At 37.8% G+C, this 27,258-nt stretch overlaps 1 protein-coding gene across 1 annotated transcript in view; it reads left to right on the top strand.

Moving 5' to 3' along the window:
• Positions 1 to 27,258, top strand: part of KDM6A (lysine demethylase 6A) — a 150,709-nt gene that overhangs the window by 34,424 nt on the left and 89,027 nt on the right. The window contains 1 exon segment of the mRNA XM_032677455.1: positions 11,239 to 11,288. Coding sequence (XP_032533346.1) covers positions 11,239 to 11,288 — 50 coding nt within the window.

The raw sequence follows: 27,258 nt of genomic DNA, 5'->3' as shown, positions 1-27,258 counted from the left end.
GAGTTTGGGTTCCTGGGACCTTCATTTTTGAAGTGAGAAGTGATTAGATTTGAGATAACTCGGGAGGAATTTGCAGTTATCTAAATTCAGTCTGAAAATTCAGAAGGGTTTGGGTGATGGAGGCATCTGTCTTGTACCTCATCCCAGCCAACCAGTGTAATATAACCTCTGGTTATACCGAGTCCAGAGCCATGGGAAAATGTGAAGAGAACATGGCAACGTGTTTGCTGTGGAATCTACTAAGTAATAGGCTGATCCTATGTTTTTGTATTTATTTTGTTTTGTTTTATTTTAAGAAAACTCTGCCACCCCCTCTGCAAACAGCTTACAGTGCTGTTCCTGATTAGCCTAATACAATTAGGTGTGATGTGAGTGCAGTATGACTTACTAGATATATTTTACTTAGCAAAACCAGCACAGGATTATGGGCTGAACTGTATTAACTCTGCTTTTGAGTTGATAACAGTTAAGAGTGACAGGACCAGGTGTTGCTATGGATCAGAGGCAGGGTTTACTGATGGGGAGTCTGCTTTGTACTCTGCATATGGTTTTTAAGAACAAGCATTAAAAAATCCAAATGATGATTGAAAATACCAGTTCTCTAGAACTGTAAATGAACACGAGCAGAACTATGTGGGAAGAAACATCTAGGCATTAAAAATCTGAATTAAAATACTTTAAACTTTCTTAGATGTCTACTTAAAGTCACATCTCAATCATGAAAGAAGTCTCAGGAAGAGAAAAAACTTTGTTAGTTGTGGAGTATTAAAAAAAAAAAAAGGTGTATCTTTATTTTTTAAAAAATGGGGTAGTAGTGAAAATAATACTGGAGAAATTTAAATTGATGTGAAAAGAGAAGTTAAAGGGTTTTTTAATTAAGTGAGGGACACATGTGCCTATTCACAACAGTTTTTGAACTCCAGTACCAAAGACTGTAAAAGTATTATCCTAAATGCAAAAAGTCATAGGTGTTCTATAATTAATTTACTGCTGTTATTTGAAAGAAGTAGAATGCTTGTGTTGCATTATAAATTTAAAGTAAAAATAAATTTTATTCCATGGTATGGATTCTGTTACTTAATTATCATACATTCTAGTTGCAATTATAGTTAAATTTTAAATGATTTGCAACAGAAAAGAGAGTTCAAAATGTTTCAATCTCACAAATGTGTATTTTATCCAGTTTTTAAGTCCTGAAATTCCGGAAGTATAAACTGCTGAAGAAGCGTGATCTTCAGAACTATAAAACTGAAGTTAGTCTTGAACAAAATTATGGAGAGGTTGATGTGTTTAATACATTGGATGTAATTAATAAAATATCACAAGATAGCAGCATAAGTAATGCTGCACAACTTTTATTTTTTCTTGGAAGCCTATTATTTAATTAAATACCTTCAAGAAATATGTACACCTTTGTATATAATGTAGAAAGTGTGTCTTTAATAAAGGCAAAAGTTTTTGTTTAAAAATGCAATAAAATTTGTGTGAAGCAGAACAAAATTGTTAGTTGACTGCAGAACTGGTATCAGTGGTCAAGGTGAAGCAGTGCTGGGTTGATGGAGATCTGGGTTTCATGCTGATAGTTTATTCTCTTGATCTCCCTCTCATTTTTTCCACAAATACTTTGACAACCAAGGACTGTGCAGTCGGATGCATTTGTTATGTATTAGTATTTTTATGTAGCTAATACCTTCTTTTGAATGTGGTAAAAAAACCCTGTAGGTTGTTTCTTTATAAGAAGTAGGATTCATACCCTGCGAAGAGTGACCTTGAGAAAGATTCATGACAGGTTGCAGAATAAAACCAACATTATTGGAGCTAACCAGGCACAGCCCTTGCTGTGTATACACAGAGGATATCAGTGAGGGACAGGCTATACCTGGGAAAGTGCAGGAAGCTGATGTCTACTGAACTCTTCAGTATATTTAGCATATATATTTATATTTTTAATGAAACCTGTTAAATGATGTAGTAATTTCCCTTGAAGTGCATTATGTTTTCTGTCATATAGCCACTGAAGTCCAGATTTAATATGCTTTTTGGTTTTTTTCATAAAAAGAAGTACTTGTCTCCAGCAGAACTTGAATTCACATCAGAAATTACTGGATGAGATTCCTTCTCATTATATCTGAGCTTAGATTGGAATATCCCAGTGTAATTCCTAGCCTTTAAAATGTCTGAAGCTGGTCTGCAGCCTGTAGTTTTTCCAAAATGTAATAAGTTTGAAGGGCTGTTGATACCTAAAGGGTTTTCTCTGAAGTCATGTAATGGAGTTTTCTTGTTGTAGTGGCACTCTGCTGCTGTTAGGAGAAGATCCTTTTTGCATATTCTGAATCCTGTGAGCCAGTGACTTGAGCTGAGATACTTCTGACCAAGGCAGGTGGATCCAGCTTAACCCATATGCTCAAGATGGGTTCTGTGCTCAGCTTTCCTTGTCTTGATTGTGACTGGTCAGTATTTGGCTTCAGGGTTTCCCAAAATGGGAATGTTCTCTCCTCTCAGTGAGGAAAAGTATTTTGTTTCCTCAGTAGCATTGTCTTTAATCTGATGTCTTCCTCCTTTCTTTTTTAATGAGGCAGCTCTTCCCCAGCTGTTGGATTGTTTCGGAGGCTCCCAAAGCCCTTGTTCCTGGGCATGCCTTTAGTGGCACCCCCGTGTCTGTGCTGGCACAGCTGAGCCTGCAGCTGTGTGGGGAACTGATCCAACTGAAAAATAACCCAGCACAAAAATGTGATGCAGTTGCCCCAGAATGTGAAACCTCAGCCTTGGGTTTTGCTGGAGGAGGCAGATGGGTTGTCATGGAGGCTTTTGGATGCTGAGAGCATTGAGAATCAGGATAGGACTCCCTGGTGTAAACCTGTGAACTTAGTTTGCTACTGCATTCCTTGGGAGGGCTGGGTTTTTACCAAAATTATTTGCTCTACTCTTGAAGGAAACTGATGCTACATCACTAGTTGGAGATTATTTTTTATTTCATGGCTCTGCTTTCCATAAGAAGTACAGAGTGTGTAGATAGTGATGCTTAAGGTTTGGGATCTAGCTGACTGCTGTTTAATGAGCTCATGGACTCTCACATCATCTGGGTTTTCCTTAGGGAACCTTTCATCCCTTTTGTAGAAGGGTCACATGTGTTGACCGTGTTCCAGCCCGTGACTTGGAGGACAGTTGCACAAGTGGTGATGTGCTTTCATAATTTGCCTCCTTGAATTGCTGTTCTCTAAGCAAAATTCCTGGAAGTAGAAAATGCAATTAATGAATGATTTGGGACAAACATGCAATTACTCATGCCACAGTTACTAAAGCACAATAAATACTGCACTCAAATAATTCTTATTGCTGCACTCAAGTGGTGTTCACGTTTCTAAATGTGCTGTGTCTGAACAGTTTTAGCCGTACTTATTTTGATTGTAGGTAGTGACTGCATTGTCAAAACCACTAATATAAAAATATTTTATAGAAGATAGTGTTTCTTAGTGCAGGGGAATTTTTTTTAGTCGTTGTTAAGCTAAAATTAAAAAAAAAACAAAACAAAACAAAAAAAAAAAACCGGAAAAACCCCAGAATGTTTATTGAGCAGCTCATTTATTAAGAGGCAGCCTAAACACAAAACTTAAACATTTTTTGATTGTTCATGTGTAAAATTGTGTGCTTGCAAGGCAGTTGCAGTTCTGTAGAGAATTTCTCTGTGGTGGTTAATGTCTTAGTCTTCTAGGAATTTGAAGGAAAGTGTTGTCATTAGGGAGCATTTCCATGTGCTGTGCTCTGAGGTACAGGATAGTAGGAGTCATTTTATGAAACATAAGGGAGAACTTCCCAGCATAAACAGGGTTTATGTATTGGCTGCTGCCAGGCTGTTCTGTCTTACTGACGAGTCCTGAAGAACTCAAATGGATTTTAAGCAGCAAAGCCACCTCAATGAGTTGAACAGGACATGACTGTTTTCAAGTAAGTGTGATTTTTAGGTTTAAGGATTTTTATTTTGTTGTTTGTAATTGGTAATAATTGGTATAATTTGAGTTGCTTCTGTTTAGAGCTGTTTATTTCATCTTCAGGATGGAGTTAAATTTTAGGTGGTTTATTTTCAGGTGGTTCAAACCATTACATCAGATTGCTATAGAAAGAAGAATGTTATCTTAAGCCTAGATCATTAAAATGTTCTTTATAAATTGTATGTGTGTGGAGCAAAGTTTAGCAGTAGAGAGTTTTACTATAAAATACACCTGTACCATGGTCGTTGACTGGTTGTCTGAAAATTTTTATTTGGGGCAGTGTTCTAAATAAGCACTTAATTGTTAAAATTCCTCTTGTGAATATGCTCTTTGAAGGATTTTTGAGCTTGATGAGAATCCATTGGGTTTCTTCTTCACTAATATTCTCAATATTTTAAGACCCTTCATAGAGTTCATGACCTAAAGGATCTGTAAACTTCTTGCCAAACTCTTGTGTATATACACATTTAATACTTCTTGGGACAGTGAGCTTCACACCACTTTGCTGCATTGTATTTCCAGATGAGGATGTGCAGTTGTTAATAATATTTCTTAGAGGACTGTTTGCTGATTTTTCTTTCATAAATGTATGCTTGTGTTGCCTTTGTGTGTCTGCCTTCATTCTGTGTTGTAAGGAAGACATGTTTTAGGCTTCTTTGATGGTCTCTTTGGTACTTTCAGCACAAATCTCTGGAGGAAACAGGGAGCAAAAGCAAACTCTTGCCTGAGGCCTTAGAACAAAAGACCTGAGCTGCATTTGCTGCTCTCACTTCCACAACATTTTTTTGGTTATTATAAAATTGCAGAATCAAGTAGGTTGGAAAAGGCCTTTAAGATCACCCAGTCCAATTGTTCACTCAGCACTGTGAAGGCCACCACTATGCAACACATCTACACATCTTTTAAATACCTCCAGGGATGGGGACTCCACCACTTCCCTGGACAGCCCGTTCCAGTGCTTTGCAACCCCCTTGGGTGACAAAATTTTTCCATATATCCAATCAAAATCTCACCTGGTGCAATTTGAGGCCATTTCTTCTTGTCCTGTCACTGGTTACTTGGAAGAAGAGACCAATCCAGCCCCCACCTGGCTGCAACCACCTTTCAAAGAGTTGTAGAGTATGATCAGGGTCTCTCCTGAGCTTCCTTTTCTCCAGGCTGAACACCCCCAGCTTCTTCAGCCATTCCTCATAGGACTTGTGTTCCAGACCCTTCCCCAGTTCTGTTGCCCTTCTCTGGACTCGCTCCAGCACCTCAGTGTCCTTCTTGTCATGAGGGGCCCAAAACTGAACACAGGATTTCAGGTGTGGCCTCATCAGTGCCGAGTACAGGGGGAGGGTCACCGCTGTGGCCCTGCTGGACACACTGATACAAGCCAGGTGTCAGTGGCCTTCTTGGCCACCTGGACACATGCTGGCTCTTGTTCAGCTGCTCTCAGCCAGCACCCCCAGATCTTTTTCCACCGGGCAGCTTTCCATCCCCTCTGCCTGTAGGGCTGCAGGGGGTTGTTGTGACCCAAGGGCAGGATCTGGCACTTGGCCTTGTTGAACCTCACACCGTTGGCCTCAGCCCTCCAACCCTTGTCCTGGTGGTTGATGATGATATTAAACAGGACTGAGCCCCAGACTGAGTCCTGGGGAACCCCGCTGGTGACCGGCTGCCAGCTGGATGGAACTCCATTCCCCACCACTCTCTGGGCCCGCCTGTCCAGCCAGTTTTTTACCCTGTGAAGTCAATTCCATTGACTCAGCCTTGGAATTTCCTCACCTTTTGACTTCTTGAATTTTATGTCTCAGCAGTGTTCATCTTGCTAGGTTAAAACACTGTTGTGGGTAAACATTGCACTATGTAATAAGCTGTTTCTACATTCTGCATATGTCTCCTAAGTGTTTAATGAAGATTTATTTTTTCCTGGAAGTAGTCAGATTTAAAGCAGAAGATGAGCCCTTTTCATGCTTCCATTGTGCAGTTCTTCACTTAATTTTCTATCTTACTATTCATTTTCACATCAGTTAGTGCTTGCATAAAAATTAAAATCAAAATAATTCTATTTAAGAAAACACATATTGATTTACACAGAAGAATATGGAGCTTTGGGTTGTTTTAAAGCTTTCCTTTCAGGGGTATGTCATCCAGTTAATGCTTGCTGTTTTTCAAGTTCAGTTAGCCAAAAGTCTGTGTTAGTCACATTTAGCCTTGCAAGGTGCCACTAGATGGTGTTAGTATCTAGTTCACTTTTTCCTTACTCAAGCACTAAAATACTCAAACTGCTCCATGTTTGCCTCACTTTCGAAGGCCTCTTAAATTTTAAGGTATCAAAAAGTAGGTTTGTTGGAGCAGACCATAAAAGCCATCCTTCGGTGACTGCATGATTTGTGATGAAAAGTGCTAAAGATGACAAGTGGGTGGGTGTCATTCAGTCTAGACGTTTTGCTCCCCATTTTCACCTTTCTTGTTTGTTTAGGTTATGTATTTTAGACTCTTGGCATGAGGAGAGATTGTCTTATTACTGAAACAACTATGCATTTTATAAAGTTTTGCCAATTTCTTAGGAAATTAAGTAGATTAAAAATAAATAAGATCCCAAAACCACCTACATGATAATTATGTCAAATCTGTTTTGTATTCTCTATGTGATAGAATCACAAGGAATCTTAAACAGGGGTAGATGAGAAAGAAGTGTTACCCATGTTTTGATTCTGACATATCCCTTGATCTCTTGGTAGGAGAGGAAGCCAGACTCTTACAGGGCACATAATAAAGGCTGTCAGGGTTGAAGTAACCCCACACATTGCAAAGTGGGTAGTTCTGGGTGTCTGTAAAACCCTGTAAGAAGAGGAAACCGATAGACTCTGTGTGAACTTACTGAGGGTCAGCTCTGCATTTAGGTGCCTGAGGATTAAAGACAGGTTCTGAAGCAAACCTGAGCTGAGGAGGATTCTTACTGATCAGTAGCTGTAATTCTTTTAGGAAGGCAATGTTTGTTTTTCAGAGCTATTTTAGGTAAGCATTCTTTTATTTTCATCAGGCAGTATAGCTGATGGTGATTGATTTGAAAAGCTACATATGCCTTTGGGGTGTACCCCTTCCCTACCCTCTTTAGGGAAGAGTGCAAATGCTGTGCCTGCCACTCAGCAGGTTTAATGGTTTTCAAAAATGTGATCATAAGGATGTCAGGAAAATAATGTAAATTGCAAGGATTTGGAGAGAGATGTATAAACTGATACAATAAGTAATGAAATACTTGGGTATTTCAGAAAGAGGGAAATAGGTAACTGAGCACTTTTAGGAATTCTTGGGTCACTTGTCCAGTATTGTTTTAAATGTCTGAATGTGGTCTGTCAGCTTTGTGTTTTTAAGAGAGTTTTCTGTGGTTGACTAGATAATTTTACAAATGTAGTTGTCCTACTGAGTTGACACTCAGTCCTGTTTTTTCTGAGTCCAGGCCTGCATTTTCTGGATGCTCAGGAGTGTTTCGCATGTGGAAAAAAGAAACTTTTATGTCCTTCAACAGTTCCATATGTGTAAGAGTTTCAGTGGCAAACTTCTGGATTGGAAAAGCTCAGTAATAAGTTCCTAATCAGAAGATTGTCTGCAGAATCCTACTGTGCCCAAAAGTGATTTCAAAGCACTCATTTAGTAATGTTTTGAAAGGACATTTTAACTGAAATGGGGTAATTTACTTGTATCTGTAAAAATGAGAGTTGACCCTGTTTTGAAAGAGGGGCGGTAGTTGATAGAATCGTTTTGTGACAAAACTTTTATCACCTTGGAATGACCAGTCTTGGATGGAAAGTAAAGGTGCAAATGACATTGCAGGGTTTAGTGCTGAGGGGGTTTTTCTGTTTGTTTTTGTTTGTTTGTGGTTTTTTAATATTGCTGATGTGGTGCATGACACAAGTGACTGTTTTTTTCACTTTTTCATAAACCAGAGCACACCCTGTGTTTCACATAGGGACTTGTGTAAAATTCCTGCTGTTTGATCTTGAGCGGATCCTGTTGCTCTTTTTTTCTTCTTATTCCAGGATAAGGTTTGCATGTTGAGGGATTTGCACTCATTTCCTATAGATACAAAGTTAATTTAAGGGAGAAGTTGCTTGTAGTTCCATGATACATTTTTTAGAAAAGCTACTAATTTGTGCACTGTAGAATTAAGGATAAATGTCTTCTTTCTGGTGGCTCACTCAGAGACTAGGAAGTCCTGAGTAGGTAGGATAGGGTTCAGATTTATGGTTCATAGTCTGCTTTTTAACTAGGTTGGTTTAGTTCTTCAAAAATCTTGCTTTCATAATTTGATTTCTGACATCTTATATGCAAGATTCTTCTTAGGGGGATATGCTTGATTAGGGATGTTTCAGGTGGGCTCTGGCAAAAAAAACCCCCTCAAAACCATTTTCTTGAATTCTCTTTTTCTGTTCCTTTAGTCCTTTTCAGCAGAGCTTGAGTGCTCTTGGAGCAGATATTTAATCCAGATGTAAAGGGGGCTGAAGTAATGTTTCACGAGTAACTTACTGGAAGTTGAGCACTTGTTAAATACTGAAATTGTGCATCAGCAACAGTTTCTAGTTGTCTGACTTCCATAAGGAGGAAAGGGACATTTACCTCTGGTGTTAGGGAAGCCTCCATGATTCATCCTTATGCATTTTCAGCACAACTCTTGAGAATTTTAGCATTTCATCTGCAAGAAGTTCAGTAGGAGCACAGTACTGTTGGCCTGGAGGCAAAGCCTGGATCCCTGGGGGTTGCTGAACCCAGAAGTAGGACTGGACACTTCAGACACTGACGGTGACTGTGGTGTCCTCTGAATTCCTCTGGAAGAGTAAAGTGACCTTCCTTTGAATAGAGGCTTTATCTTCTTAGCATGTAAACATGAATTCTCCTTCAGCAGTCCACGCTTTCCATGTGCTTGGTTTTATTTGTAACATGAGCTTGGCATGTCAAAATGGTCACTTCAGCTGTTCCTATGGGAAGTTGCTCAACTTTATTGAAGAATGGAAGAGAAAATCATTGGCAAATATCAGCACTCTTACTGAAAACTGTAGAATATCATGGAGCAAAGTCTCCTTTCTGTTATAACTTTTCCCTATATTAAATGAAGGTGCTAAAATTTGCCTGGGCAAGTTTGTTTCTGAGCGGTTTCTCTCTTGCTTTCTTCTTTTTTTCCTATTCTTTTTAAGGTCTTCTGTTTATTTATATATTTTTTATACTGTTGACATTTTATAAACTTATTAGGAGTACCTTAACTGCTATAGGGAAACATATTCCATCTCTCTTGTTTAATTATATATGCTCATGTGGGTGCTCCCTGTATATTTTAACAGCTACAGTGAAAAAGTTCTCCCTTTTATTTTCATAGTGTAAGTCCTTAGCGTCGTATTTAATGTTCTTTTCATTTTTTATTTTATCCATACATTGTATATTTGACTGCAGTACTTACTTTGTTACAAAAATAATAGTTTACCAGAAGTTCTCAGTTTCCTAATCTTGCATAATATTGTGATGCTGACCTCAGTGTTTGAAATATACTTTAACCTTTAAAATGGGGATAGGTACTGCTTGAGTAAAAAATATCCTTTTTTTCTTTTTTTTTTTTTAAAGTGTGGTGCATTACAAAACTGTTTCATTGCGTGTGTGTGTGTGTTTTCCTGTTTGGGAAAGAAAAGTCATTAGCATGTTCAGAACCTAATTATTCCTTTTTGATGAAAAGTTATTAATGATACCTGGAAGAAGTTGAATCTGGAAGGACTGTTTTGGGGTAGGAGGATGTTTTGTCTTATTGTGAATGCCCTTTATAACATAATTACAGAATGTGACTGAAATAGGCTTATTTTTAATGTTTGTAAACTTACACTCTTAGACTGTAGTCATATCCTTCAGTTTGTACCAAATTTTTTGGGAGAAGTGGAGGAGGAATTGTATTCTTAAATTGTGAAAGACTTTGATTTTTCAGTGATTCTGTTTAAGTTGCACGTAAACATTTAAACATATTGCAGGTTAATAATGTCCAGACACCTGAGTTTATTTTTCGACTCTGGGCATGTAAATGAGTCACAGTTTAGAGCATCAAAATTAGAAATTGGCTTCACAAGCGTTTCAGTGGTGAGGGGAAATTTCTGGGCATTGTTCAGCATGTATGAGTTTACAAATAAAGGTTGTGAGACTCTGTAGACAGGTGAGTGCAAAGGTTTATATCTAAGAGAAAACTCTGTGTGCTTTATTGTTATGTGTATGTTGTTCTTATTTCAATTAAACTCAAGGACTTAAAGTTACAGAAATGAATATTCAGGACAGGTATTGAAAGGTATTAAAATTTAGGGACATGGTGCTTTCAGGAAATATATCTGCACATAAAATACATGTTGTTCTCTACTGTTTGTACAGTGCTTATAGTTTTTCAAAGCAGGAGTTGCCTTTTTTTATTGTTTGGAAAATACATACTGTGTGGAAACAATTCTTAAATCTTAAAGAGCAAACACTTGAAAAATCAGTACCTTGGTGTTTTCTACAGGGAGTCTTTACTTAAAAGTCTTCATTTTTGGGTGGTTCCTTGTGCCATGTTCCTGGGGAAATGCAAAGCCAGTTTGGGTTCTGGTCTGGTGTGGCCTGTTAGCCAAAGGGGCAAGATGAATCAACCAGAATTTTTAGTGGGGAAGAGGGAGCAGGAATAGTGATTTGAGAAATTGGTTGCTAAGTAGAGCTGATATTCTACTGAGCAGAGCTGTTCTTAGCACTAATTTCCAGGTTAGTCTTGGTCCTCGCTGCTGAATAAAATGTAAGCTTTTTTGCCCCCACTTGCTTCTGCTTCTCTAGTTACAGAATGAAAGGGCATGTAAAATTGATTTCTCTTTGTATGTCCCTCCTCACCAGTTCTTTAGAAATTACAGGGCATCAGGGAGCATGGTAAATGAGCTACATGATTAAATTTTTAAATCTTACAACAGCTTTGTCCGGGATGAAAATCCCAAAATTTCAAATGATTTCTTTGTTATAGGTTTTCTTGAAAATATTGCTTGATTTACATTTGTAAGATTAATAATAAATATACTTTTGGGTTGACGTTTCATAAAACAAAATTATAATCTTAAGGAATGCATTGCCCACAACAGTGTACTTACCATGGCACTGTAACTTTTATTAAACCATTTATCATTTTAGTGTTGTGTATTCTGACTCTTAAGGTTTTCTATCTTTTTTTTCTTCAAAGAAAATGAAACAAAACAAATTGAACATTCATTTTTCTTTCCTACAGCATTATCTGCATACCAGAGGTACTACAGTTTACAATCTGACTACTGGAAGGTCTGTATATGCTGCCTTTTTTTTTTTTTTCCTGTTTTAATGTATTGTTGTAAATCTTTGAATTTTTAAAGTAGATGCTGTTTAACATAAGTTTGGAGTATCTGCCTGCAATTACTCTTTGACATACTAATTGGGTCTTAATGTAAATGTTCACCTGTATGTACGATTTATAAGAAATCTCAGTGGAAATACATCTTCACACCATGTGTTGAAAACAGCCCTCAATTAAGTTGACAAGTTTTAATTTTTTTTTAACCATCATTATCCATTGCTTCGGGGTTTTTTATGCAGTACAGATATTTGGATATATGTGAGTATTGAGAGCATCAGAACCACTTGAAAGCTGCTGTGCAGGCGTTTGACCTGTGCTAGGAAAAATGTTCTCAGGTTGATTTTTGTTTCCACAGGCACCAAATTGTTTATATAAGACCTTTTCAGTATTTTAAATAACGTTCTTACATAAGATAGAAACAAATCCTGTTAGTATAGCTGCCCTCTCTCTAAGCTCATGTAGAGGTATCAGCACTTCAGATGAATAAAATTGAAAAAGTTCTTATTGTCAAAAATAGTCAGCATTGGTAGATTGTCACATGAAATAATCTGAAGGTCATGTTCTAGACAGAGGTGCAGGAAAGCACCTAACACAGTACACAGTTGTGTGGTCTTAAACAGCTGTTTTCCTTAGAAGTGGGTAAATGCATATTTCAGATGGGGGGGCTACTGGAGATACATCAGGTACCTGGTGTATCTGGCATTAGAGAAACAACATTTTTTGCGTTCTTCGCTTTTCATAGGGACTGTCAAAACATTCTAAAAAATGATGTGGCAGCTTCTTCCACTTGGGTATTGGAAAGGGAGAAAGGCAGGGCAAATTAAAGATAGAAGAATGAAGTGAAATAAGTGTTTTATGGCAGATGGTCCAATTGGAGGGTCCTGGGAAAATGGTTGGTGTTGTCCTGTAACGCTTCTGCTCCGGCAGAAATTGTGCAAGTGCCATTTTTGCACTGAGCCATTTTGGAATTTAGGTAGTTTCTCCAGAAGTAACCCCTGCAGTTTAAAAATTACAACAATAAAATCATTAATCTGTTCTTCTTACATGCTCTTGGAGAGTTAGTTTAAAGCTTGCTGTAAATGAGTGTTGAAATCAATCATTTAATGAAAAATCTATTGTAATAGCTTCTGTTGTTTGTGCTCTTTGACATTAAGCATTTCAGAGTAGTTTATGACTTGAATTATTTTTTTCTGGATTTTATTCTAATGGCTCATTATTGGAAGAAGTGGTAGATGATCAGTAGATTATTTCTGCTGCATTTTCGGAGATTTCAGGGGAAATGTAAATTGTTATATGAATTTCTACAGGCATAGGGTGTTTCAGTGTGGCTCAGAATATTGTCTACAGTTAAAATAAATGCAAACTCATGAGTGTTCTGCAGTTTAATTTGAAGAGCATGGATGGCAGTAAAATGCGTGATCTGTGCTTGACTTCTTGAAAGGAATTTCTGTTTGTATACAAAGGGATCATACTCTTAACACACCTCTTCATTGTGTCTGTCTCCAGAATTTTACCATGCAGAGATTATTTCCAACAATTCCAGTTGTAAGCATGAGAGCATTTTTTGCAGCTGATGAAACAGCATTTTGTCTTCTACAAATGAAAAAAAACCCATAACCCAACCAAAACAAAACAACCACCAAAAGAACCCACCAAAAAACCATTACTTTTTCTTCAAGTGTTCCTCCCCTGTGAAGGATCCTATACTTTGTGATCTTATTTCTTACAAATGTGTAGTCCAAAGTGGTTTTTTCCCTCATAAGCTTAGGAGATTCTGTTAATTTTTATATTCATGAAAAAGAGCCTGAAAGAGTCCAAAACCATTTTTCAGCTAATAACTTTTTAAACTGAAACTGGTAAAAATCACAGGTGAATCATATTTCATCTTTTTAATGGATGATGAAGCTATTCTGGAGTTGGCAGTGGGAAGCTGCCTGGATTGGGTCTAGAGAAAGATCCTTCCCTCCTCCCCCCAACTGAGAGGATTTATTATTTCTTGTCATCCTTAATGCCTTGTGTCTGTAAGTAGTCAAGAGCAGTTAAGTTTGTGGTGTATTTTTGGTCACATTTTTTATGCTGTTTTATTCTACTTTGTGATTAAATTTTTTTTATGAAGAGATACAGATGGCAAAAAAAAACCCGCACCCCACAGTCACATTTCCATCTTTAACTACTGTAGATTTTTTTTAAAGTTGGGGGTTTTTTTTCAGTTCTTACAGGGTTAGATGTCATTGATATTAAGTTGTTGGAATTTGTGATGATAAAGAAAGGAAGAGAAGGGTATGAAGGAAGGGTGATATTTGTGAGCTGTGTGAGACAACTGGGAAATTGGAGAGCACTGCATCACATGAAGGTTATTATATAAGGCAGGTTTGGAATCAGACAGGAACAGTCTTAACAAACTTGGGCAGTGAATCTGAAATTATGTACTGTCATGCAGTGCAAATTTCTGTGGTTGAAATAAGTGGTCTTGTAAGTTCTTTGTTTTATAAAGAGAAAACTTCTAGGATTGTGAGAGACTTCAGGTTGCTTAGGGTGTAGTTTGGCCTCCTTTTATAGTATTTTTAGTGTTTGCTACTTTGGGTTTTTTAAGTTCCATGGGGATGGTAATTGAGCATTACTTTCATGCAATGTTCATACTATGATGTTCAGTCTACAATTCATCTTTCTCCCCCTCTCCTCCTCCAGTAGATTTTTCTGATGGTCTGAATTTCTTACCAGGTTGTTTTCTGTCAGAATTTGGTGCCTGGATTGTTTTGTTGGTAGTACAGTAGGCATCGTGTTGCTCCTTTGGAATAAAAAAAGAAGAAAAAAAACACTTTAGAAAATATATTCTGAATATATACTGTAGTGAGAGAAGTGAAGTTGAAGGGTCAGGATGATGCTGTGTTTTGCTGTTTACCAGATCAGTACTCCCTCTGTGCTCACGAGATATTATTTCCTTTCCAGGAAGTAATACCTGCATGGAGAGTTTTGAAAGAGTTGGGTTGCATTGTGCTATATATTCCTAAATAAACTGCTTTTTGTAGTAATTTGGGCACCCACGGATCAACATAAAATGACTGAGTTTCTGCAATTTTTGTTCTGCACAGGCACTGTGGTACCTTAACTATCCGCATTTTAAAAAATTATTTGACTGGAAACCTGATGAAGTAAATATCTCAACTTGGATAAAAGCTGAGATAACTTTTCATTCTTGCATTCAAGTAGTTTTCTCAATGTTCCTTCTTATGTGCCTATGCTAAAATAAATCTCCCTTCTGTGCAGTGTACTTCATTCTGATTTCCTTTTAAAACTCCCCTGTGTCAACATGTTGGGGGAGGTGAGGAGGACTGTGGGGGATGAACGGATGTGAAGGGCAGTTCAGGAGAGGGAGACAACCAGAACTGCAGTTTGTAGGTTTTGATGCTCCTGGGAAAATAAAGATATCAAGTGTAAGTGTCTGCCATGATTATCAGTTTTGACATATTCTGAGGAGGCAGCATTAGAAGCTCAGCAAGGAGTAAGATATTCCTGATTTTATACAAACATGATGGCAGATATCTGGCACCTGTAGAAAGTTATTTTGATCATCTTGTGGTTGTATTATAATGGGCTTAATCATACTGAACCTTTTTATATAATGCTTGGCTTTGGGTAGGGTCGCCCTAACAGAAATTTTGGTGGATTGAGAGTGTTTAAGTGTATGAAATATCTGGGTCTGTTACATTGACTTGGTTGTCCAGGGCAGGAGAGACCTAGAAACCTTATTCCACAGATTTGGGGCTGCAGGAAGTTTCGGTGCTCACTAGGGAGATTCCTGGGAGGGTTGTACAGAAGAGCCTGGTTATCTGGTGCTTTGATTAGATCTCATCTGCTTTGGCATGGCACTGCTACTGCAGCCCTTCTGTGGTTTGATAATCTTGATTAAAGAGTATTTGTGGCGTTTGCAGGTCGATGAGTGTTCTCACATTGTCAGTTAGAAGTTACATGACTGTAGCTGTTGCAACACAGAATAAACCAAACCTTTTGGTACAGGTATATTAAGTAGCAGCGAGTTCCCATGTGCTCAGTCTCTGCAGTGCTTCCATGACCATCTATTAGTGACTTCTCTGTGCTTAGGGAATGAATGTGAAGCTTTCTAGACAGGATTAAATCCAGGGGATTGTGGACAAGTAACAAGGAGCATGAGGACAGCACTGCTGTTGTACCTTATTCTGTATTACTTCATCAAAGAGTAGCATCCTGTGTGACTTCAAGGCTATTTTATAAAAAGTTATGTTTTATCAGAGTAACAGAGGGTACACAGGTACTTAAATATTTCTGTTTGTGTGAATAAAATGAAGGATTGTCAAGGCACAGCATGTAGAAATGCATCTAAGTGAACCTTAAAATGATGGCAGTTACTGTGGAGTTACTCCTGTATCAGGGAAGACTGTTTACCCTGGACTAGGATGCTGGAACTTAGACTGAGAATGCCTGAGAAAGAAAAGAAACCTCAATTTATTCAGCTATACTCAACTGTGGTATCTCTTTATAGAGTAGTGCTTGGAGTGGATCAGTCAGAAAGTCTGAATGTTCCTAGAAATGTTTAAGGAACACTTAATTAGTGAGTTACATCCTCCGGCATGAATTCAGATATAGACTTCTTGTTAGCTGTTGACTTTGGCTGGAAAGTTGCCTAGAAGGAAAGTAAATCTGTCAGGCACTCCTTATCATGTTATGAAAATGGCCCTAATAAACTTTCTTTTTAATAAAGATTTCATTTAGGTGGCCAGGGTGAAAACATCAAAGAGGTTTAGTGAACCCCAGCAAGGATTTTCGAAGACCTACGTCTGTGTTCCAGTGGATTTTAAGAACATTTGGGTGCAAATATGGTGCAAGCTGAATTTACAGTTGCAAGGCTATACTGTAGAAGACTGAATGGTCTAGTTAAAAAAAATAAATAAATAAATTGAGAGGGGGAAATAAATCCTATAGTTTTCCAGCAAGGTAAGGTATAGATTTAGTTATGGGAAGTACCTGTGTGGTTCTCCCTGCCCATGTGAACTGGACATTAGAATTACTGTCTGAGTTCAAGTGTTTGCCTCAGACCTTCTTCATTTTTGCTTCTTAAATAAAAGAAATGATTCTTGGAAATTAAATTTTGGCTATATATATGCAAATAAGAGAATTTACTCTCACTTTTCTCAGATAGTCTTTATGAAGCAGAGGAGAATCCAAAATCATGCAGAGATATTGCAAAAAAATGACAACAACTACAAAACGCCAAAAAAACCCTAAAATAAAAAACCACCTAAAATTCTCTTCAGAAAGTCAAATACCAAAGGAAAATGCAATTGTGTATGTGGGTGCTAGTCATGTAAGAGGGATGTAATCTTAGTCTGTGCTGAGTTGTTGCTTTGTTACAGAAAGCAATTTTACAGCACTCCTTTTTATGTTCATCTAAAGTGTATTTGAGTGCCAGGTAATTTTTTAAAATGCTGTTCTGTAATTAAAGCTATGTAGAAATTTCTCAACCCCATGGCTGAAACATTTATAATTAGTAGCAAAGCTTTTTTTTTTTTTTTCCAAAGAGCTGGAGTAACAAAAGACCATGAATGTTAGTTTTCAAATGTGTCCTGTTGCTTGTTTCAATTGTTTTATGCAGCTTCTTTTCATGCCTCTTGGGGTTTTTTCCATTTTGTTAGGTGAAATTGCTTTTTTGGTATGTTTTCTTAATTTTGTAAAATAGGAAAACTAAAAACATTAATGCTTTAATTTTGTTTAAGTTTTGCTGTCTCTTTTTTTCTCCAGACTGTAAGTCTGTTTCTCCCTTTATAAACAGTTGGACGAAAAGCAATTACTAGACATACTGATAACAGCAAATAAGAGAACATTTTGCACCTTAGAGGATCTGTTATAAGACAGCAATTTTCCACTTCATTGACTCACAACTGTTTTATTTTCTGCAGTAAACTCAAAAAACCAAGTAGTGTTTTAGACAGAATTCATCAAAACTTCCATTATTTTTTAATTAGATACAAATGCTAGGATTAATTGAAACAGTATACAGTGGTACAGGATCAGGTTTGCTGGAGCAAACACCCTCCTGGAACAAAAGTTGGGGAAAGACGTAGGATGATTTGTGAATGCTGCTTTTTATTTAAGAGAATTTTAAGAGAATGGATACACCATATAAAGAGGTAAATTTCCCTTCAGAAAACAGAATTTAAAAATGACACGAAAAGCCTTTAATATAAATTATTGCCACGTAGCAACACAGGGTTTGTACAGGAGAAGCAGAAAGACAGAAACAGTCCCTTTGATCAGAGGAGACATAATCAGAGAAGCATCGAGAAGACTTGATCAGGAAAGCCAAGTTTCAGAAATCCTCACTGAAGGTGAAGTTTGCTGAGATTAAGAGCATTGCAAAAGCAACGGGGAGATGCAGCAGTGACCTAAAGATGGGTGAGGTGAAAACCTGCAATTCAGAGCGTATTTTCAAATGAAAATGATGGGGTAGCAATGGAATAAATAGAGGAAATGGAAAATCAGAAGGTGAAAAATAAAACCAGAAATTGAATAGAGATTCAGTGGCTCTGCAGGAGGAGAGAGATATTAATAATCCCTTCTGTCTGCTCTTTGCTTCTGTCTGACTCTGTAATGGTTGTCAGCAAAGCACGTGGGGTTCTGTACCACCCCTCACTTTTGACTAAACAGTTTTTGGATTTCAGTCCTCTCCCTTGAAGGGTTTTGATGAAGACATTCTGGTCATGTTCTGAGAAGATATTTCACTGAAAAAATAATACTTTCAAGACCTAATGTAGACCGGGGGGGGGGGGGGGGGGGAGACGCGTCTGATGATATTGTGTGTTATGGAACAGCAAATGAAAAATAGAGATAAGTTTGTCCTAATTTTTAAATACTGGTGAGAGTGGGTCATCATAATGGAGATAAAAAGCATTTTTATGGGATTTAATGGGCTAAGCATTTTCAGGAGACTGTTGTGGAAAGCAGTCTGGAAATAAAGTCTGAGTCTGATACAACATGATTATATAGGATGGGAAAAAATCTCATGCCAAGAAAAAAGAAAAGGAGAAAAGGGGAGGGAGAAGACTGAGGAGAGAGAAAACTGCAAGGCCAAGTGAGACTGAACAAATAATATGAGAGAGAAGAAAATGTGGCTGGAGAAAGAATTGCAGGAGTGGAGGAAGGAAAATTGTGGCCTTGCTGAGAATTTGAATGTAAAGGAGATGAGAGAAGTAAAAACAAACTTTAAAACTAAGAGCATATGGGGAGAGGGGAGGAAGGTATATATAGAATAATACCAGAGTGGATTGTGGGAGATTTGAACTGAGGCTTTTGCCAGCTTTCTCCCTGAACAGCAACCTCTGTGTCATAAATTCACCAGGCATGGTGGGAGAGATGTAAAATAAAAAAAAGAAAAGAAAGAAATCCAAGGAAGACAGTAACTGTTCAGGTGAGGAGCACAGTATCCTTCTCCAGCAAAGGACCTGGATGTCCTCTATTTTGAGAGAGGAAGAAGGTAGAGTATGAAGCACTGAGGATCACTTGGGGAGCCAGATAAGTAGATAATAAAAATTTGTGATCTTAGATTCGAGGAAATTACAATAGCAGGGCTTCAACTGATAAAAATGAACTTTGTGTCCTGACCTTACTGGAGAGCCCACTCCACTCTTAGTAATGAAACAACAAAGAATTTTAATGTATGTAGCTGTTTGTGCAGCTGGTGATAATTTAACAACTTTCTGTCACAAAATAAAGGGGTTTACAGTAACAAAGGATCTAGGAAGTGCATAAAGTGTTTTACTGAACTGCTGATGAAAGATACATGAGAGCATATTTAACATAATAGTAAGTTTATTAGGGGTACAGTGGGTAAGAGTAATTTTGCTAGTGAAAAGTTTTCACTTTGATCCTGAGATACACTGGCAAAACAAAGAGTGGGAAAAATAAAGTGCACATACAGCATCATCAAAGGTAATTCTAAAGATTTTTTTTAAAGGTTATTGATATGTTTGGATCATGAACTTGTGCCTTTAGTATGTCATGGTGGATAGAAATCCCATGTGAGAAGATATTTGAAAAGATAGAAGAGTTGTTAAAAGAACAAGACCCAAGAGAAATTTGGAGTATGAAGATGCTAAAGTGAAGGGCTAAATCTATGAACTGTGCACCATAAGATCTCTTTTCTGCATTGGAATGCTTGGTAGCTTTGGTAACACTGTAAATGGGGTTATTTCAGCATCCCATAGGTGTGATCAGTGTGATTGCTCTGTGATGTGAAAAAATTGGGATTTTTAAATGCAAACTGTGTTTATGAAGACTGCAATTCTGTCTCCTAAGAGTAAAAGAATTACGTCTATGCTTTCAAAATATTTCAGAGAAAATTATTAATAAATAAAGGGAAACTCAGGAATGCTGGAAAGGTAACGATGATTGTGTTACCAATAACAATCGGTCATCTACAAAATGCACAAAAATAGAGCAAATTAATAACTGTATTTGGGTTTCAAAAAAAGATCTTTTAATATTGGATGCTAAAAATAAATGTAATTTCTTGTAAGTCAGCAAAGTAGACAAGTTGAAGGAAGTGTACATTGGGGTTTTTTTCAAAACATGTTGTTAAATGAATGCTACATAGAAAGATTAAGAAGAAAAAATGTGTTGTTATTTCCTGCTGTTCAATTAGAGTAAAACATAACTGATCTCTAGTTTAGAACAGAGTATACACTTATCCAGATATTTCTTGAAGGGTAATAAATCTTAAGAATTACACGTTTAGGTTTTGTGTATTCTGGGGAGGGTTGGCTGCGTGCGTGTCTAAAATTCTGTCCCTCTGTTACTAAAACACTGAATTTTTAGGTAGTCAGTCCCATGACAGAGAAGGAAGCAGACACTGTTTTTTACTCTTGTTAATGCAGACAAATAATGCAGCATGTCCAATTTTCTGTACAGGAAAATTGTACATGGATCTAATAACTAACTCTTACTAGATGATTTGGCTAATGACATTACGACAGGAGGGTGTGCTTCCTCTCCTTGAAAGGAATCAAGAGTAGGTGTAAAATCTTACAAAGAATGAGCCAGGCAATTTTAATTAATAAATTTTGACATTTGGCCTTTGACCTCACGATGAATTTGATAGAGTTGCTTCTTTTTTATGTCTCTTTCTATGAGTCGTCATAACACAAAACAAAGGAATCCCCCTCTGCACATATAAACTACGTACCTGTTTGGGTCACAACAGCATTAGATCTTTTTAGGGAGCATGTGGGTTCCTGTTTGATTAGGAATATTTTACATTTGTACTAAATTAGGAAAAAAAATTATTTCAGTGTCTGCAGTCCTGATTTTTCTTTTATATTCATTCATTAAGCCACTCATCCGTTTTAATCAGTGGATTTATAGGAACTCAGAACTCTGACAAATATGTAATATCCTCAGAATGTTAATGGTAAAAGAGGACAGAATGAGATTTGATGGGGAACAATTGTGCTGGGGTCAGGAGAAGGAGGAGACAAGACAGAAACACTTCCCCCCTCACCCTGGACGTGGCATCATTTTCCAAACAATGTTCATAATGTTTTCTAATGGTGGTGCTTCACCCTGGAAATTCAGCAGGAAAGCTTTTCTTTTCCCCCTGTATGTGTAATCTCTGTCTATAAGTCCAAACAATCTTCAGTGGAAACAATGTAAGTATCATCAGGACTGATGGAAAGGTCTCCTCAGAAAAGCTTTTTATGCATGTTGAGTTTTCCTGCTGCAGAAGTTTCCTTTGTGCAGAATAAAAAACTGTCATCGTTCATCTACTAGTATTTAGAATAATAGCATGCTTTCTTGCTTCAGTCCCTGGGATGAGGATTCAGGATGCTGAAATATTAGACATGCTGGAGTGTGGCAGTGGAGAAACTCATCAATTCAGTTTGCTGGGAGGGAGGCACATTTAGCTGAGTAGAACAGCTCTGGCTCAAATGGAGGACACGTCTTCAGCAGGCAGGAATAATGTTTGAATATTGATAACACTGAATGACCAAATGTCTCTTTTTCTAAATATAAACAACTATATTAACAATGCATGTGACGCTTTTTCAAAAGTAGCCTCTTGTTTGCAGAAACCCCAGGAATGGTACAGTCACTTCATACCCCATATGATTGCTCGTTCCTGTGAAGGGTTCAAACAAAACACACCACTCTATTTTTCTAGTTTGTAGAGTCCTGTTTGATCTCTGTGTAGATACTGTGGCTCATGAATTGGCGGCTTTTCTTCAGAAATGAATCTTTCACATTCTAAGGTTCATTCTTTGAAAAGATGAAATATTTGCTGAGTTTTAAAAACAAAGAATTACTTTATTTTGCAAATATTGAGTTTTCGAGTTTGCTCTCTCCACGACTGGCATTTCAGTTCTAGTTTTTTAAACACTCTTTCAAGCATGTACCTAATTAAAGTATTGAGCTGCATCGCTTCCTGCTTTTCTGAGGGATACAGATCCAGCCTCTTCCGTGTGGTGGAGGTGGGTGGGAGAGGAGGACTGGTGGAATGTGACTGGGTCTCATACAAATAGATGGAGAAGGCAGCAAGTGGGAAGATGGGAAGACAGAACTTGGGGGTCTCTTTTTTAAAGAGCCTACGAGTAGCTTATGTGAGGCAGTTCAGTTCATGCTTTTAAGGAAAGGCAAATCATTTAAAATGTTTTCAGATTATTGTTTGAGCGTGATCATGCCCTGCTCTCTGCAGCAGCCTTATAAGGATGAGTGTTTAGAGGAGAAACAGAGATCAGTTCTGCTTCTCATTTTTACTTGCATAAAGGTGTGCAGCAAGAAGTGGTCTCTGGTGTCTGCTTGTCTGCATGGAGTGGAGTCAGTGCTGAAACACAGAGTGCTCTCCACGTAGGGAGGGCCAGATGCTGAAAAAGTACTGGCCACTCAAATGTTAAAGAAAACCAACAGCAACCAAGCAAAGCCTCTGAGTTCAGGTAATTTCAAGCAAAAGTATTTCTAAATGTTGGCTCAGAAGGTCTGCAGCTACCTAAAAAGCTCATCATCTGTTCCTATGCAGCAGGTTTGTAGTAAGTGGATGGGGTTTTAGCAGCATTTGGAGGAACCTGGGAAGACAAGCTTTTCACCTTCTACCACTTCTCTGGGCTGCTCTATTCAAATTATTCAGCACTATTTCCTGAGTCCCTGTGCAGCCTTGTTTTGTACAACGTATCTCTTCCAGCTTCTGAGGGATAGCTTAGAACTCCGAGCTCCTCTTCCTCTTGCTGTGTCATTTTTCTCATGTTGTTTAGGAGTGGGATTGATGAGAGATACAACATCTCACATATGGGAGAAATAACAGTCAGTTACAGATCTCTTACTGTGTTTTTTTCTTTGCCAGCTTAGTCTTTGTTCTGCAAGGCCAGAAGTTTCTCAATTAAATTTTGCCTGGTATTACCAGCCAAAATAAATATAGTTATTTTTCCTGTTTTTTTTTCCTCAGTCTTTCTCTCTGGATTAGGTTTTACTTACTGTTTTTCTTATTACCCGGGTTAAGTTTTACTTACTGTTTTTCTCATTGTTTCCATTTTTTTTTTTTTTTTTGGAATTTGCAGGGTCATCAGTAAAACAGCAATAAAGCTGTATTACCAGACATCATAACTGCACTCATGCTGTCTAACATGTTTTCTAAAAATATCTCAGGTATTGTTTCTCTCCCTTCCCAATGAATATTGGGATCCATTTCATGTATTTACCTACCTGACTCTGATTATTGGGATCAGACACAGCTCCATTCCCAGGTATCTTAACGATATAATCAGAACTTTGTGAACTTTTTCTGAAAACAAGTAAGCTGAAAATTCCAATTCCAATCCTGGTAAACATGGTAGAAGGGGAGATGGTTTTCGGTCATATGTGCAGTTTTGGAAAGGAAAGGAGATGATAAACTGAGTATCATTCTGAAATATCTTCATTATAGCTAAGGGAGGAAAACCTGTGGTGGTGACAGAGATGGGAGAATTTCTTTATACAAGGCTAGTGCTGATAATTCCATTTTCTCTGTTTTCTGTTCTGTTGTCAACTACTGCAGGAAATTCATGCTTAAACTGCATCTTCCAGAAGATTTTGTGTCACTGGTTGTATGGAAAGTTACATCAGTTTTGCCGAATGCTGCAGACTTGCAGTGTTTTAATGGTTTCAGAATGCAGCTGAACAAATTCAGGGAAGAAAATCCATTAAGAGCAATTAAATAAGAAGACATTTTGTCTGGCTTTGGAAACTCTGAAGCACAAATCACTGGAGCTTGGGGAGGGTATTCTTGGGAGGGGAAGGCTTAAAATAGTGGTCGAAAAGTGAATTAAGTTACACTGAAATGTCACTTCAACAGCAGCATTTGAAGAGTTCCATGTTACTTCTGAATTGTACAATAGCTGTCCCCTCCCTCCAGGGTCACCTCCTGGGAGTTATGTTTCCATTTAGTGGCATGGTCTTTACCTTTTGGACAGCAAGGATGATTTGCTGATGAAATGCCGTCACTGGATGTTGTCTAGAGCAGAATTACTCAGTGAAGCTACACAAGAATTCAAGAATTTCAGTATATATTATCGTGTTCACTCCCTCTGAAATCCATAAAAATACAATAACATAAATGAAATCATCCATCTAGTTCATAATGGAGCATTATAACCCTGTCTCCGTTCTGTTTCTGGGCTCAAAATCTAGGCACAGAGAGCCCTCTGTCTGTCTGAAAGCTGTGAATAACTTCTGAAGAAAAGCTTGTCTTGAAGGCACTTCCATTTCACTCAGGGTGTCTCTCAGAGGAACGTCAACCTTTTTTCTTTCTTAAACTTTCCTCCCTGTGCCCTGTTGTCAGCCAGATTTCTTGGGAGTCTCTCCTGGATCACGATGGCTGTAATACTGGCTTTTTTTAGGAAGACAACCTGTTGGTGCTACACTTGCTGGTGATTTTTTCCGACCTGGGCTTTCAGTCAAGAGAAAACTGAAGTGAACAGATGACAAATGTCACTTGTCAAGACAAGCCCAGATGAGTGCTGCCACAGGAAGGCAACTTGTCTTGAACTGAGTGTGAATATTAAGTGCTGATTGGAAAAATACTACAAAATAAAAATGGCTCTAAAGGAACACAACTGGTACTTTTGGATTTTCTTAAATGCTACCATTCAATGGTTTTGCTAGTTACAGCATTTTGCTAGACATGTAACTCCAAATTTATGTGGCATCTTTCTGTGTTCCTTGTTAACTAACCCCTCTAAACCTTGGTTTTCCTTTTTTTTTCCTGGAATTCTGGTTGTCTATTTTTAGTACATTCAAACGGGGAGATTTTTTGTGTGTTTTGAGATGTTTAGGTGATTGAAGTTCAGGGAGCAAGTGCCAGAAGTAGGACTTTCCTTCGTCATGTGGCTGGAACACAGGGAATCACTGAGGTGTTGGGGCAATGTCTGGAAGTACTAAGTGCTCCCTTCCATGGTGACTCATCTGTTCTGCCTGTGAAAAGGTGGTCAACAGTTTTGTAATTATGGGGAAGAATGTGAGCTGCCATGTAAACAAAGAGCTGCTCTGTAAGTGGAACAAAGTTTCTTGTCTCTCTGCTGTGTCAGTCAAGTGTGAAATGAAAAACAACTCGGTGGTCTGGGCTATCAAACCCCTCTAAATCCACAAGTGTTCATCTTCTCCTGAGGCACTTTGGGAGGCTTTGCTTCTAGAAACAGAGAGTGACGGGTGGGTGTTGTATGTAAGAAAGTCATGGATCTCATAAAGCCCAGTGACTCAAAATCCTGGATATGGAAACTCCCACTTCACTTAAATGCAGGTAAATAAAGTAGTATATTTTCTATTTGACGCCTTTGACAGGCAGCAGAGTTCTCCAGGGGGTTTGAGGAGGGCTGAAATGGATTGTTAACCTAAGTTTTCTCTTTGTTTTACTGAAGAGAATCTGAATTTTAGGCCTGAAAAGTAATTATGAGAGGTCAGGCACACAGTGAAGGCACTAAACAGGTTTAAAGAAATGTTTGAGAGGCATAGCTACCATTCTGTGAAGTATTAAGAGAAATTGAGAAGTACAGTGTATCAACCAGATGATACAGAATCAGATATTTAATTATCCATTAAACAATTAAATATAGCCTGGACTTCTTAAAGCACATCCTAAAGTGGATGTGCTTGAGTTTAAGAACAGGATCAACTGTAATGTTGAAAACATGTTAAAAAGAGAGAAGTGTTGCACAAAACTTCTTACTTTAAACACTTACCCAAGACATCAAGCACAAATTGGAACTTCCAGAGGATGAGCTTGTATTCTCTTCTTTTCCCTAATCATGAAGACACCTTTCTTAAACTCCCTGCCTGCCATATTCCCTATCTGTCAAAACAGGCTTTCAATGGCTGTGGTCTCCCAAGGAGTAAATTTTTTGTATTTTATATTGGGAGTTCTTCCTAGCAGATCAGTATCCAAGTACCCTTAATTAATTCCCATAATCTCCCCATGCTGGTGCTCATTCTCTTGTACATTTGAGAGACACATTTCCTCTTTTGTTAAGCAAAGTGCTGTAAAGAGTATTGATAATTTTAAGGTGGTATATTTGTGCCTGCCCATTTTGAGATCTGCTAGGTGACCACAAGGTGATGATCCCAGGTTTATGAAGCCACCCACATAATTTATCTTCATGCCCTGTAACTATCTCTGTCTATCTGTGGGTGGGATTTACTTAATCTCTGGTATCTGCAATTAAAGAAATTCCATTATAATGGATATCTGGACCTTAAAAGAAAGTATAAAAAAAGCCGTTAAGTCTTTTTTGAAAATGTTACTTTAAATAAGAAGGTAGAGAGATTCAGATTACACTGGAGAGCAATCACATGTTCAGAAAAGATGTGAGGTAGCATACAGCATATATGTTTAAGCAGTCCTTTAATGTTCTCTCAAGTATAAAAAATTTGTTAATTACGAGGGGGGGGAAGCCCCCACATCTTTGATCTGGGAAAATAAATGTAAATTGGTGTATATTAGACAGTGTCATGGAAAAGCTGTAAATGTGGGGGCTGGTATTAAATATTTAATTATTTTATGATTGAATGGTTTTGATGATTGGGTGTGAAAGTGAATATTGATATTCTAAAATAGGAGATAAATTTTGCATGTTGAATGGTACAAATTTAGAAGTACAGAAAAAGATTTTGGAGAATTGAGATAGCAATTGAGATAGCAACTTCATATGGCATGTTGAGATTTTTTAAATGGTAGTATTTGAAACAAGTTGTATCACCATCTTATGTACCTGGTGTTCAGGAAACTGAGGTAAGTATCAGAAGAAGTAGAGAATGTGAAGACAAAATGAGAAGCCCAAACAATATTTAGTTTAATAAAGAACAATATAGAAGCCTGTATTGGAAAGCACGGTCTTATGTAAAAGATAAATATAGTTTAACATGACATTTTACTGGAATCTAATCACCCTCCTCTCAGACACAGAACAGCAGAATGAAATTTCAGATAAATGATAAAATCATATCCAAGAACTGTTTGCAGAGGAGACAGACAGGAGGGAGGGTGAGCCAATACCTACCCGTTAGAGGGTTAGAGAGGGATTCTGCTGACTTTTGCAGGATGAAGGGGGTATCCCCTCACACTGAGGAGCAGCAATTATAACATAAAATTAATTTGTGGAACTCAAGCTTGGCAAGGTATCTTTAAATAAGAGCTCCCTGGAGTCTCGCAAAAGGATGTCAAATGAACAGAGGAGGAGAAAATCCCTATATGGTGGTGGTGGTTAATTTGCCCTCTGGTCCTCTCTTCCCTCATCCTTCAAGCTGTCACCTGACTGTACAAGCAACAGAGTTTAGGAATAAACTGCCCCAGAGGAAAGACTTTTAAAACTACCGACTTTCAGAGGTTTCTTACCTTTGCTAGTAAGGTGAGGTAATAGTCAGAACAGAAGA

The sequence above is a fragment of the Chiroxiphia lanceolata genome, chromosome 2 (genome assembly GCF_009829145.1).
Source record: "Chiroxiphia lanceolata isolate bChiLan1 chromosome 2, bChiLan1.pri, whole genome shotgun sequence".
NCBI lineage: Eukaryota > Metazoa > Chordata > Aves > Passeriformes > Pipridae > Chiroxiphia > Chiroxiphia lanceolata.
The sequence above is the reverse complement of the archived record's forward strand: the minus strand, read 5'-3'. Positions and strand labels throughout refer to the sequence as shown.